Source organism: Coregonus lavaretus, assembly GCF_964263955.1.
Source record: "Coregonus lavaretus genome assembly, chromosome: 34".
NCBI lineage: Eukaryota > Metazoa > Chordata > Actinopteri > Salmoniformes > Salmonidae > Coregonus > Coregonus lavaretus.
The window spans coordinates 22,877,668-22,890,121 of NC_140021.1; the positions used below are offsets into that span (position 1 = coordinate 22,877,668).

General features: G+C 46.8%; 1 protein-coding gene across 3 annotated transcripts in view; it reads right to left on the bottom strand.

Moving 5' to 3' along the window:
- Nucleotides 1–12,454, bottom strand: part of LOC311109184 (enhancer of polycomb homolog 1-like) — a 52,682-nt gene that overhangs the window by 23,378 nt on the left and 16,850 nt on the right. For 2 of the 3 annotated variants that reach the window (XM_084152022.1, XM_084152021.1), the window contains exons 2-10: nt 8,424–8,583; nt 7,426–7,571; nt 6,958–7,164; nt 6,591–6,739; nt 3,549–3,705; nt 2,938–3,096; nt 2,526–2,615; nt 2,049–2,197; nt 168–598 (exon numbers count right to left, since the gene is read on the bottom strand). In XM_084152022.1, coding sequence (XP_084008148.1) covers nt 168–598; nt 2,049–2,197; nt 2,526–2,615; nt 2,938–3,096; nt 3,549–3,705; nt 6,591–6,739; nt 6,958–7,164; nt 7,426–7,571; nt 8,424–8,523 — 1,588 coding nt within the window. In that variant the 5' untranslated portion in view covers nt 8,524–8,583. Of the gene's footprint in view, nt 1–167; nt 599–2,048; nt 2,198–2,525; nt 2,616–2,937; nt 3,097–3,548; nt 3,706–6,590; nt 6,740–6,957; nt 7,165–7,425; nt 7,572–8,423; nt 8,584–9,343; nt 9,410–12,454 lie in introns of those variants that run through there. The other variant, XM_084152023.1, reaches the window with a different exon arrangement.

A 12,454-nucleotide genomic window follows, 5' to 3' on the forward strand; every position in this document is an offset into this window, starting at 1 on the left:
CAGCACATACTACAATGCCTATACCTGCATTGCATAAAGCCCCTAAAGCAAAGTGGTGAGTGACAGAATCAAACACCCTTCAGTACTCTCAAGCAGGACTGTGCAGGTTACCCAATACCTGAATTCTAGCGTAAACAACAAAGCAGGAGGAGCACAACACAACTCACCGGTGACAGGTGTAGCTCCGGGGCCATTGCGGGGGAGGGCGTTAGCTCCACTCCCCAAGAGCCTGCTCTGTCCCGAGGACGTACTCTGGGTAAATCCTCTAAATCCTCTGTAGCGTGAGATGTCACCTCCACCCAGCGGGTGATGGGATAGCGTCCGCGGCCTAAAGTGCCTCCAGCGGCACGACTTAATGTTCAACAGAATCTCACTGAGGTCCCCAGATGGCGACAAAGAGGAGGAAGAAGAGGGGTGGTGGTTGTTGGGAGCATTGGTTCGGTCCGAGGTATTGGTGTCTGAGGTACTGGCAGGCGCTGCGCTGCGGAGTGGAGAGCTTGTGGGAGGAGATGAGGCTTGAAGTGGTTCGGTCTCGGGGTCTGAGTCCAGGCTGTGGAAAACGCTGTCCAGATCTGTGTGTGCTCTGTCCAGCAAAACCCTGAAACAGAACCAGAGAGACTCGTTACAATCACAGCATTGATAACACATGGCACCCTATTCACTACATAGTGCACTATTTTTGACCAGGACCCATAAGGCGCTGGTTAAAAATAGTGCGACCCTGGTCAAAAGTAGTGCATTATATAGGGAACGCATGCTGTGGTTAAAAGTATATAGACAGAATAGGGTTTCATTTGGGACGCATCCACAGACTCCTGTTTACACAACATGAGATAGTAAGTCATGGATATATTCAGAGCAGAGGTCTTCACGGATCCACCTGTACCCGAATACCCGAGACCCGATCCCTGACCGGGAATTCTAAATAATGTCACGGGTCTGGGTCAGATCTGATTGTCACGGGTATGTGTAATTTTAACTGATTATCCGGAAAGGCCCGTACAGATCCGAACGCAACTGCTGCAGTAGAGAGAGATAGACATTGTATCATTTATGCTGCTGCTCTTGCTTTTCACGAGAGTGGCGCGTGGCACGTGTAGCTTGTTGGCCAATCATAAGTCAAAGTTGCAGTAGACGGGTTGGCTGACGTCGTCACAAAAATGACGCGCACGCATCTATGTGGCCGGAAGGCATGCGTTATTATTCTGAACGGTCAGATGGCTAGCAACAATGACAAGAAGCTGCCGTGTTGGGAATCGTAGGTGGCTCCCTTCAGCTCGTTTAATTTTGTTATTGATACCTTGTTTTGACTGATGTCATGTCTATACTTATATGGCTCAAATTCACTAGCTAGCTAACCAACAACTGGAACAATGTATTTGAGAGACAAGAAGTACTTTCCCACCCGGTAACTCTCCCTCGCGCTCTATCAGCTCGGTTAAAATAAATAAATATACTTTTCTGCTGCTTCCCTCACTCTGATTGGACCGGGTCTGGAATCTGCCCAGGTCTATACGTAACGGGTCTAGTTATTCTCGTGTCTGTTTGGAACGGGTCTCTATATTTAAATACATTATTTACGCATATTGGGTCCGGGTGGGAAAGCCCCAGGTCCATTTTGGAACGGCCCAACTTTTTAGACCTGTGAAGACATCGAATTCAGAGCCCCAGGCAGGGGGTATAAGCATGATAAAATATCACAGCTGTAATGGCATGTAACATTACGAGAGTATTACAGTTCTAGCCTTCCTCAAAGTCCTGATAGCCGTTTCCAATCTGCGTGCGCGTGTTGCAGTGTGTGTCAGAAACAGTCGCCACTTGCTTAAACAACTTAAATCTCCTCAACGACATCCAGCACAGAAAAAGGATCCCCTGTCAAACGAACAGCTACTGTAACAGGCTAGTACAGCCTCAAGGTGAGATTTGGGATGTGTCCCAAATGGCGCCCTATTCCCTATAGACCAGAGCCCAAAGGTAGTGTGCTACATAGGGAATAGGGTGCCATTTGGGACACAGCCCTAGGGAGCAGTAAGGGCGTCTGAACTCACCTGCCCCCTCTGCCCGTGCGTCGCCTTGCCAACCCTACGCAGCGCCGGGGCACCGTCAGTGACGTGAGGCAGTAGCGGAAGCGAGGGTCGCCCAAACCGCCCCCAGAGGGGCTGACCCATGGCCAGTTACCACTCTGGTCCAGACGAGACTGAGGGAGGGAGGGAGAGAGAGAGAGAGGGACAGAGAGAGACAGAGAGAGCGCGAGGGAGATGACCAGGGATTGGTCATGGGGGAGAGAGAGAGCGATAGAGAGCAGAAAATATAAAAAAAGGGTGAAGAGAGAGGGAGGAGAGAGAGAAGAGAGACAAAGTGGGAAGGCTCCGTCAGTAAGGCGTTGATGTGGTCAGCAGAGCGTCGAAGAGAAAAAAGTGGCAGCCCTGGCTGTGTGTGTGTGTGTGGGGCTGGCCGAAAGAGCAGCGTATGGGCTATAAATAGAGCAGCGGAGTCACAGGAGGGCAGGCAGCTACTCTACTCACAGCGTAGTACTGACAGCCGGCCTTCCTCCGGAACGCAAAGCAGCCATCTGGGTCATTCTCCTCTTCTGCCTCAGAGGAACCTGAATGGATCTAAACAAACACGGGGGGAGGGGGGGGGGGTGAGTTACGATAAGAGCCAAAGACAGTAACAATGTGGCTGGCTACTTAGACAACAGCCATGATTGCGATCACAACTCCTCCTGCTGCTACTACTACTACAACAACAAATACAGACCAATACTTAACATTATCACCATCATTATCTGCACCCAAGTGGCACCCTATTTCCTATACAGTTGCACTACTTCTGACAAGAGCCCTATGGGCCCTGGTGAAAAGTGGTGCACTAAATAGGTAATAGGGTGCCCTTTAGGACGCAGTCATCACCACAGGTGTTTTTTTATGAGTTTACCTGTGAGAAGGGTTCGTCGTCAGAGCTGGGGAAGTCATACTGGTTGAGGTCCTTGGGGTTGAACACAGAGGGGCCAGAGTGTTGGGGTGCAGAGAGAGGAGGGATCTTAGGCTTCTTCTCGTACTTCCTCTTCGTTCTGACCACCTCAGTCTTCTCCGGCTGGAAGGAGGAAAACGATAAAAGGAAAACCGTTACACAGCAGTCTACATTATTAAACGGATTCAGTGCGTGGCCTAGGTTGGTCTAGTGGTCGAAGCCGCTGCCTCCAGATCACATATACCGCTGCAGCGTGGGTTTGAACCCATCCCACTGCTATTTCAACACACTCTATCCTTTCCTCTCTACCTCTGTCCTATTCAATAAATGAACAAACATTTTTTAAAGTTACTCCGAGCCCTATAGCATGTCCTATGGAGGATAGAGAGGCTGTGCTATAAAGGTATTCCGAGCCCTGTAGCATTTCATCTGGAGGTGGTGTTGTGATGGAGGGAGTGCTATTCAGAAACAGAACAGTGAGTCATTGATGTGCAGATGAGAGCCAAAGCACGGCGGCATGCACCAGATGCTTCTGCCCAGAATGATTGTGCCTCTCCCTGAAGACCGAACCTTACTTTAGTTTTGTACTCCTTCATGTCCATGTGGTCTTGGTGGCGGTACTGGTTGCTGTTGGAGAGGGGAATGATGGGTATCGTGTAGACGGGCTTCACCAGAGCCCTCTGGGCCAGGGTCTCTGCCATCACTTCACTGCCGTAGTCAGGCATGCCGTTCCTAGGGAGGACACAGAGGAAGAGGGGGTGAGGGCTAGGAATTTGAGAAATACCTTTTTAGGTCAAAACGTTGCACAATAAAACTGCAGGAGCATTCAACAGTGTGCAAGTAGGCCTAACCATGTGTCTCTCATGAGTACCTTTTGTACTTTGCACCGGCAAGTTACTGTATGTGAGCAGGCTACACCATTTCTAAATCAGAGAAAATACTCAAAAGTAGTGAAGGAAGTTGGCCACCTGGGTCTCTGCTATAGGAGGGCAAAACATCTTCCATCATAGAACAATACGCCAATCCAACTGTGAGTAAAAATAAAACCATCAGGTGCAGAGACACCAGTGCAGGGCAGGCTGATAACAGGCGGAAATTGAAATGTCACTACAAATCAAAAGCACTCAAGGAAAGAAGGAAAATCTAAACTCGCAGTGACAGCTACTTTCAGATGGAATCTATCCCATTCTGATATGTCATGTTTAGAAAGGCCGAGTCCCAAATGGCAACCTGCATTGTGCACTACTTTTGATCAGGTCCATAGGGCCCTGGTCAAAAGTAGTGCACTTTGCAGGGAATAGGGTGATATTTGGGACACAATCATTGAGTGCTCCACAAGGGAACAGCAAGCCCCAAAAAACAAATTAAGCAACTAACCAACAATAAGGCCAGCTTATTCTATTCCATTCTGTACCGACAAAACAGTTTGTTTTTTAATGGGAAGTGTAATGAGTGAAAGTGAATGCGCTCATTGCTTTGACCTTACTGCACAAATAAGGTGAATTCTAATTGATAATGGATGCAAAACAGAGCACTGAATGATGCCCCCAATTAACATGAGCAGCAGAGCCTTGGACTACTCTGCTAATACCCATCATACAGGATTCGTCCCAAATGACTTTGGAATTATGTTCTGGCCCATCCGCTCAAGAAGAAAATCAGCCCCCAGCTGAATTTAGTTGATCACTGCCCTATATAGTGCACAACCTTTGACCATGGCCCATAGTGTACAGTCATGGTCAAACATTTTCAGAATGACACAAATACAAATTTCCACAAAGTCTGCTGCCTCAGTTTTGATGATGTCAATTTGCATATACTCCAGAATGTCATGAAGAGTGATCAGATGAATTGCAATTAATTGCAAAGTCCCTTTGCCATGAAAATGAACTTAATCCCAAAAAAAAAACATTTCCACTGCATTTCAGCCCTGCCACAAAAGGACCAGCTGCCATCATGTCAGTGATTCTCTGGTTAACACAGGTGAGAGTGTTGATGAGGACAAGGCTGGAAATTACTTTGTCATGCTGATTGAGTTAGAATAACAGACTGGAAGCTTTAAAAAGGAGGGTGGTGCTTGAAATCATTGTTATTCCTCTGTTAACCATGCAAGGAAACACGTGCCGTCATTATTGCTTTGCACAAAAAGGGCTTCACAGGCAAGGATATTGCTGCTAGTAAGATTGCACCTAAATCAACCATTTATCGGATCATCAAGAACTTCAAGCAGAGAGGTTCAATTGTTGTGAAGAAAGCGTCAGGGCGCCCAAGAACGTCCAGCAAGCGCCAGGACTGTCTCCTAAAGCTGATTCAGCTGCGGGATCGGGGCACCACCAGTGCAGAGCTTGCTCAGGAATGGCAGCAGGCAGGTGTGAGTGCATCTGCACGCACAGTGAGGCGAAGACTTTTGGAGGATGGCCTGGTGTCAAGAAGGGCAGCAAAGAAGCCACTTCACTCCAGGAAAAACATCAGGGACAGACTGATATTCTGCAAAAGGTACAGGGATTGGACTGCTGAGGACTGGGGTAAAGTCATTTTCTCTGATGAATCCCCTTTCCGATTGTTTGGGGCATCCGGAAAACACCTTGTCTGGAGAAGACAAGGTGAGCGCTACCATCAGTCCTGTGTCATGCCAACAGTAAAGCATCCTGAGACCATTCATGTGTGGGGTTGCTTCTCAGCCAAGGGAGTGGGCTCACTCACAATTTTGCCTAAGAACACAGCCATGAATAAAGAATGGTACTAACACATCCTCAGAGAGCAACTTCTCCCAACCATCCAAGAACAGTTTGGTGACGACCAATGCCTTTTCCAGGATGATGGAGCACCTTGCCATATGCAAAAGTGATAACTAAGTGGCTCGGGAACAAAACATCGACATTTTGGGTCCATGGCCAGGAAACTCCCCAGACCTTAATCCCATTGAGAACTTGTGGTCGATCCTCAAGAGGCGGGTGGACAAACAAAAACCCACAAATTCTGACAAACTCCAAGCATTGATTATGCAAGAATGGGATGCCATCAGTCAGGATGAGGCCCAGAAGTTAATTGACAGCATGCCAGGGCGGATTGCAGAGGTCTTGAAGAAGGGTCAACACTGAAAATATTGACTCTTTGCATAAATTTAATGTAATTGTCAATAAAAGCCTTTGACACTTATGGAATGCTTGTAATTATACTTCAGTATACCATAGTAACATCTGACAAAAATATCTCATAACACTGAAGCAGCGAACTTTGTGAAGACCAATACTTGTGTCATTCTCAAAACTTTTGACCACCACCGTACTATGTAGGGAATAGGGTGCCATTTGGGACGCACACACAGCCTGCCCTGACTCCTAAAGGCGTCTCCTTGGGTTAACAAACAGCAGATTTAAACAACCAGACAGGCTACTCCTCAAGTCACAGACCCAAAATGGACGATGTGTAATCAGCCTGAAATCTAACAGCTGCAGACAGAAAGCAACGGTTTTCTTTGATTTGGTGGACCAATAATTTATACCCACAGCAAATAGCATTCTAAAGCCTAGAGAGTAACTGAGAAAACAAGTTGTTAAAGGTCCAAAACTCAGTGAGAAACCAGAGATAAATCAAGCTTTGAAGGTCTTTCTCACCTCTTCTCTACTATCTCCAGGGTGAGGTGGAGCAGCTCCCGCTTGCTCTTCTCCCTCCTCTTGATCATCTCCAGGATGGTGACGGCACGGCTCAGGTCCCTCCGCAGCTTCAGCATCTTCTCATACCCAGCCTCGTCGTTCTTACGGTTCTAAAGATAGATTTATGGAGGTACATGTAAGTAACAAGATTCTCGCTTTACTGTACTTCGTAGGCCAGTTTCCTGGACCCAGATTTCCTGAACTAAAATGCATGCCCAATGCAGCCCTAGGTTACAGCTAAAAGGACACACAGGTAAATCCAGAATGGTGTCTGGGTGATGGCTGGGGCTTTAAACACACTGCCGTGGGAACTGGCTTCAAGCCTCACCTTTCTGGTCTGCATTTTCTCGGTCCTCCTGCGGAAGGCCACGTAGGGGTCTGAGGTGCTGGATCCATCTCTCTTCTCCTGCTTCACCGTGGGGATGAGCGAGCCACTCTTACAGTTTTTTCGCTTCCTGGTCCAGTAGTCAAACACCTCCTTGATCAGCTCGTCATCCTCCTTCAGCAGCAGCTTGGCCTCCTGCAGGCTCACCAGCTGAGGAGAGGAGGCAACACACATTTAGTCACACTGTTCTTTCTAGTACTCAATAACCCACCTAGGCTAGTAATGAACACCTACAGCCTACACAAGTGCTTCCCAAACTTATCCTTACGTACCCCTAGCCGTTCCACTTCTTTGATCAAATAGGAGGAATTGCTGGGGGTACATGAGAAGAGGTTTGAGAAACACTGGCCTATGTCCTAACACTGGCCTAAGAAATGCCTTGAGCATTGTGGTGTGGTGTGGTTAAAGTACCTGCGTGCCACTGCCTTTCTCCAGCCGGTCGATCATCTCCTCAAACTGCAGAGAGGTGATCTCCATCTTCTTCTTCAGCTTATTCACAAACGCCTCATCCTCTGAATCCAGGTCGTAGTCCGGCTGCTCTGTATCCAAACTGAAAGCTGTGATAGAGAAGACGGGTCGAAGTAAGAAATAACCCCAGCAACACTTTGCAGTACTTTTAGAGTACTTCCCAAATGGCACCCTATTCCCTATATAGTGCACTACATTTGACCAGAGCGCTAAGGGACCTGGTCAAAAGTAGTGTACTTTATAGTGAATAGGTGTTACAGAAAGAAGACCATGGGAATTCTGATAAAAACATCAATTTTTTGCCCACAATCAGCAGCGCAATGCTGCCAACTCCAGAAATACGCTAAGCTTGCAAAAAGCCTACCCTCCCTTTGCATCTATCCTACATGAAAGCCCTTTAGAAAAAAACGGAGCAGACAGGTGTGTTTGTGAACTGGGGCTGAGAGGGGGTCCCCTGGGCTTACTGAGTATCCAGACAGACAGAGTGCCCCACTCTCCCACCGCCGCAGCCTGTGTGAGTGAGTGTGCTCAAACGCTTTCAGACAGCAGGACACGTCTGGGATCACACTGCTGCTATTAGAGATACCCCAGGGGCTGACACAATCACTTAAACATACCTCAGACAGAGCACACACAAGCAGCAGCATGAACACACAAACAAACTGCAGTATGTGCGCACACTCAAGACAAGAAAAACAGAAACCTCTGCCGACTGACCGCAGACAGATAGAGCTAACAGACAGACACAGCAGGCAGACACAGAGGAAGACTGACACAGGCACGGCAGACACAGACAGGAGAAAGACAGACACAGACAGGAGAAAGAGACACAGACAGGAGAAAGACAGACACAGACAGGAGAAAGAGACACAGACAGGAGAAAGAGACACAGACAGGAGAAAGAGACACAGACAGGCTACATGAATAGTAATAGTTCTCACGCTGTATGTGAATGAGCTGCTTTGGCATCTTGAAGTCCCCGGGGTAGAGGGACTCGTAGTAGGCGATGTTGCTCCCTGCTTCGGGGACGGGGATGACCATGTTGTCCCGTTTCTCCCCGTACACCTGCTGCGCCGAGATGGCCCGCTGGAGATGGTGCTCCTGTGGGGGAGGAATATAACAAAGGAGAGGTCAGTGAGTCAGTAGGCCTACATCCTCAACAACAGTGCTTTGGTAAGTTGCAATGACATACAAGGAAGATATTAAACAAGAGGTTAGTCTGGAGGACAGCTACATTAACGTAACATCGCTTTGAGATGAAATGTCATCCATATAACACACTGACTGACACCTTTATGTTAAAGGTTTCAACCATGAAGCAATTTCATTGTGTAGCAGGGCTCCAGACTGACCATTTAGTCGCAGTTTGCGACCGTTTGACTTGGCTGTGCAAGTAAAAACATTCATTGGTCACATGAATGGATTGACATTAGGCGCTCAAGGGCACTTGCCCATTGTTTTTACCTGCCCAAATATTATAATCTGGCAACCTGGCTAGATTAATGTCACTCACCAGCCCAAATGTTCATATGGCTTAGCATATGGTGTGGCCAATTACCTTCACGGTTTAGACAGAGGAAGCAGAATCAACAAGATGTGTCTAACAGTTAGCCTATACAAATCTCTTCAATACATGAATTGGCAAGGTGCCAACCAACAGGACAGAGCAACATTAACTTCAACAGGTAATGTAGCGTACCACCATCAATGCACATCATTTAGGCTAGCCAAGTGATATACCAATGATTCAGCAACAAACAGCCTTCTGCTTGCTGCCAAAAACAGTTAATGTTGTTAATCTTTTAGAACAAATGATGTACATCGGAGCAAGATGAGAGAAGCTAGTATCTGAATCACTTACGAACAGACCAGTCTTGGGTCTTCCGTCTCTCAGTTGAAGCAAATCATGATGCAACACCAAGCTAAAATTTTCTTCAATGCAAGAATAAAAACACAATTTACATCATGTTCTATGATGATAATGGCCAACCCAAGGCCAGGGACAAGCAATACTTAGAGGTGTATTAACTAGGAAGCAAACTGGCCGCAAACAGGGAGGGACCTATTTGAATTTGTCCTACAAGAAACAATGTGCACTAATGAATAAATACACTGGGCAGGGTGAGATCTTGCATAAGGAACCAATTAGAATAAGGCCAGGCTTCCCTTTGCACACTCCTCTGGCGACCCACTCTAACCTGAACCACAGGGAAAGCATCAATACAAGACTAAGATCGAATCCTACTACGCTGTCTCTGACGCTCAATGGATGTGGCAAGGCTTGCAGACTATCACGGATTACAAAGGGAAACCTAGCCGTGCGCTACCCAGCGACGCGAGCCTACCAGACAAGCTAAATGCCTTCTATGCTTGCTTCGAGATGAGCAACAGCCTAGTCCGAGCATTTCTGACCTGGCACCCCAACGGTGGAACCAGCTTACCCCTGAAGCTAGGACAGCAGAGTCCCTCCTGCCCATTTTACGAAAACATCTGAAACCCTACCTCGCCAAAGAGTATGTTAAATAATCCCACAGCACCACCCCTCTTCCACACTGCCCTCACCCACATGGACAAATGAATATCTATATATAAGAATGCTGTTCATTGACTACAGCTCAGCATTCAACACTATAGTCCACACCAAGCTCAGGACCCTGGGACTGAACAACTCCCTCTGCAACTGGATCCTGGACTTCCTGACGGGCCGCCCCCAGGCAGTGAGGGTAGGCAACAACACATCCGCCTCACTGACCCTCAACATGGGGGGGCCTCTCAGGGGTGCGTGCTTAGTCCCCTCCTGTACTCCCTGTTCACCCATGACTGTGTGGCCGCGCATGACTCCAAAGCCATTATTAAGTTTGCCAACATGACGGTAGTAGGCCTGATCACAGAGACCTGGCAGTGTGGTGCCAGAACAACCTCTCCCTCAACAAGACAAAGGAGCTGATCGTGGACTACAGGAAATGGAAGGCCGGAGTAGGTTGAGAGCTTCAAGTTCAGGACCCTGAACAGCTTCTACCCCCAAGTCATAAGACCGCTAAACAAGGCTGCTAAATAGCTAATCAAATGGCTACATAGACTACCCTTTTTTTAACCAACTCTTGCATTGACTATGCACACACACTGGACTCTACCCACACACTCGTACACACATAACATGTGCACAAATGCGCACTGATACCACACACACACACACACACAGATACACTTTACCCCTACCTATATGTACATAGCTACCTCAATTACCTTGTACCCCTGCACATCGACTGTACTGGTACTCCCTATATATAGCAATGTTATTTTTCCTCATTATTGTTATTCACTGTGTATTTATTCCTTTATCTTCATCTCTGCATTGTGGCAGCATCATGCTGTGGGGGTGATGAACGGAGCAAAGTAAAGAGAGATCATTGATGAAAACCTGATCCAGAGCACTCAGGGCCTCAGAATGGGGCGAAGGTTCAACTTCCAACAAGACAACGACCCTAAGCACACAGCCAAGACAACGCAGGAGTGCCTTCGGGACAAGTCTCTGAATGTCATTGAGTGGCCCAGCCAGAGCCCGGACACCTGTTAATTTAAATGCATTCCAGGTGACTACCTCATGAAGCTGGTTGAGAGAATGCCAAGAGTGTGCATAGCTGTCATCAAGGCAAAGGGTGGCTGTTTGAAGAATCTCAAATATAAAATATACTTTGATTTGTTTAACACTTTTGTTTACTACATGATTCCATGTGTTATTTCATAGGTTTGATGTCTTCACTATTATTCTACAACGTAAAAAATAAAGAAAAATCTATCCAGAACCCCTCAATAAACAATTGGATTTGCAAGTATACAGTGCCTTGCAAAAGTTTGGATTTCATGTAATGGACATACACAAAATAGTCCAAATTGGTGAAGTGAAATGGAAAAAAATAACTTGTTTAGAAAAATTCAAAAAAATAAATAACGGTAAAGTGGTGCGTGCATATGTATTCACCACCTTTGCTATGAAGCCCCTAAAGATCTGGTGCAACCAATTACCTTCAGAAGTGACATAATTAGTTAAATAAAGTCCACCTGTGTGCAATCTAAGTATCACATGATCTGTCACATGATCTCAGTATATATACATACATTATATATATATATATATATATATATATACACACACACATACATATACCTGTTCTAAAAGGCCCCAGAGTCTGCAACACCACTAAGCAAGGGCCATCACCAAGCAAGCGGCACCATGAAAACCAAGGAGCTCTCCAAGCAGGTCAGGGACAAAGTTGTGGAGAAGTACAGATCAGGGTTGGGTTATTAAAAAATATCTGAAACTTTGAACATCCCACGGAGCACCATTAAATCCATTATTAAAAAATGTTAAGAATATGGCACCACAACATAACTGCCAGGAGAGGGCCGCCCACCAAAACTCACGGACCAGGCAAGGAGGGCATTAATCAAAGCAGCAACAAAAGAGACCAACGATAACCCTGAAGGAACTTCAAAGCTCCACAGCGGAGATTGGAGTATCTGTCGATAGTACCACTTTAAGCCATACACTCCACAGAGCTGGGCTTTACGGAAGAGTGGCCAGAAAAAAAGCCATTGCTTATAGAAAAAAATAAGCAAACACGTTTGGTGTTCGCAAAAAGGCATGTGGGAGACTCCCCAAACATATGGAAGAAGGTACACTGGTCAGATGAAACTAAAATTGAGCTTTTTGGCCATCAAGGAAAACGACATGACTGGCGCAAACCCAACACCTCTCATCACCCCGAGAACACCATCCCCACAGTGAAGCATGGTGGTGGTGGCAGCATCATGCTGTGGGGATGTTTTTCCATTGGCATGGACTGGGAAACTGGTCAGAATTGAAGGAATGATGGATGGCACTAAATACAGGGAAATTCTTGAGGGAAACCTGTTTCAGTCTTCCAGAGATTTGAGACTGGGACAGAGGTTCACCTTCCAGCAGGACAAT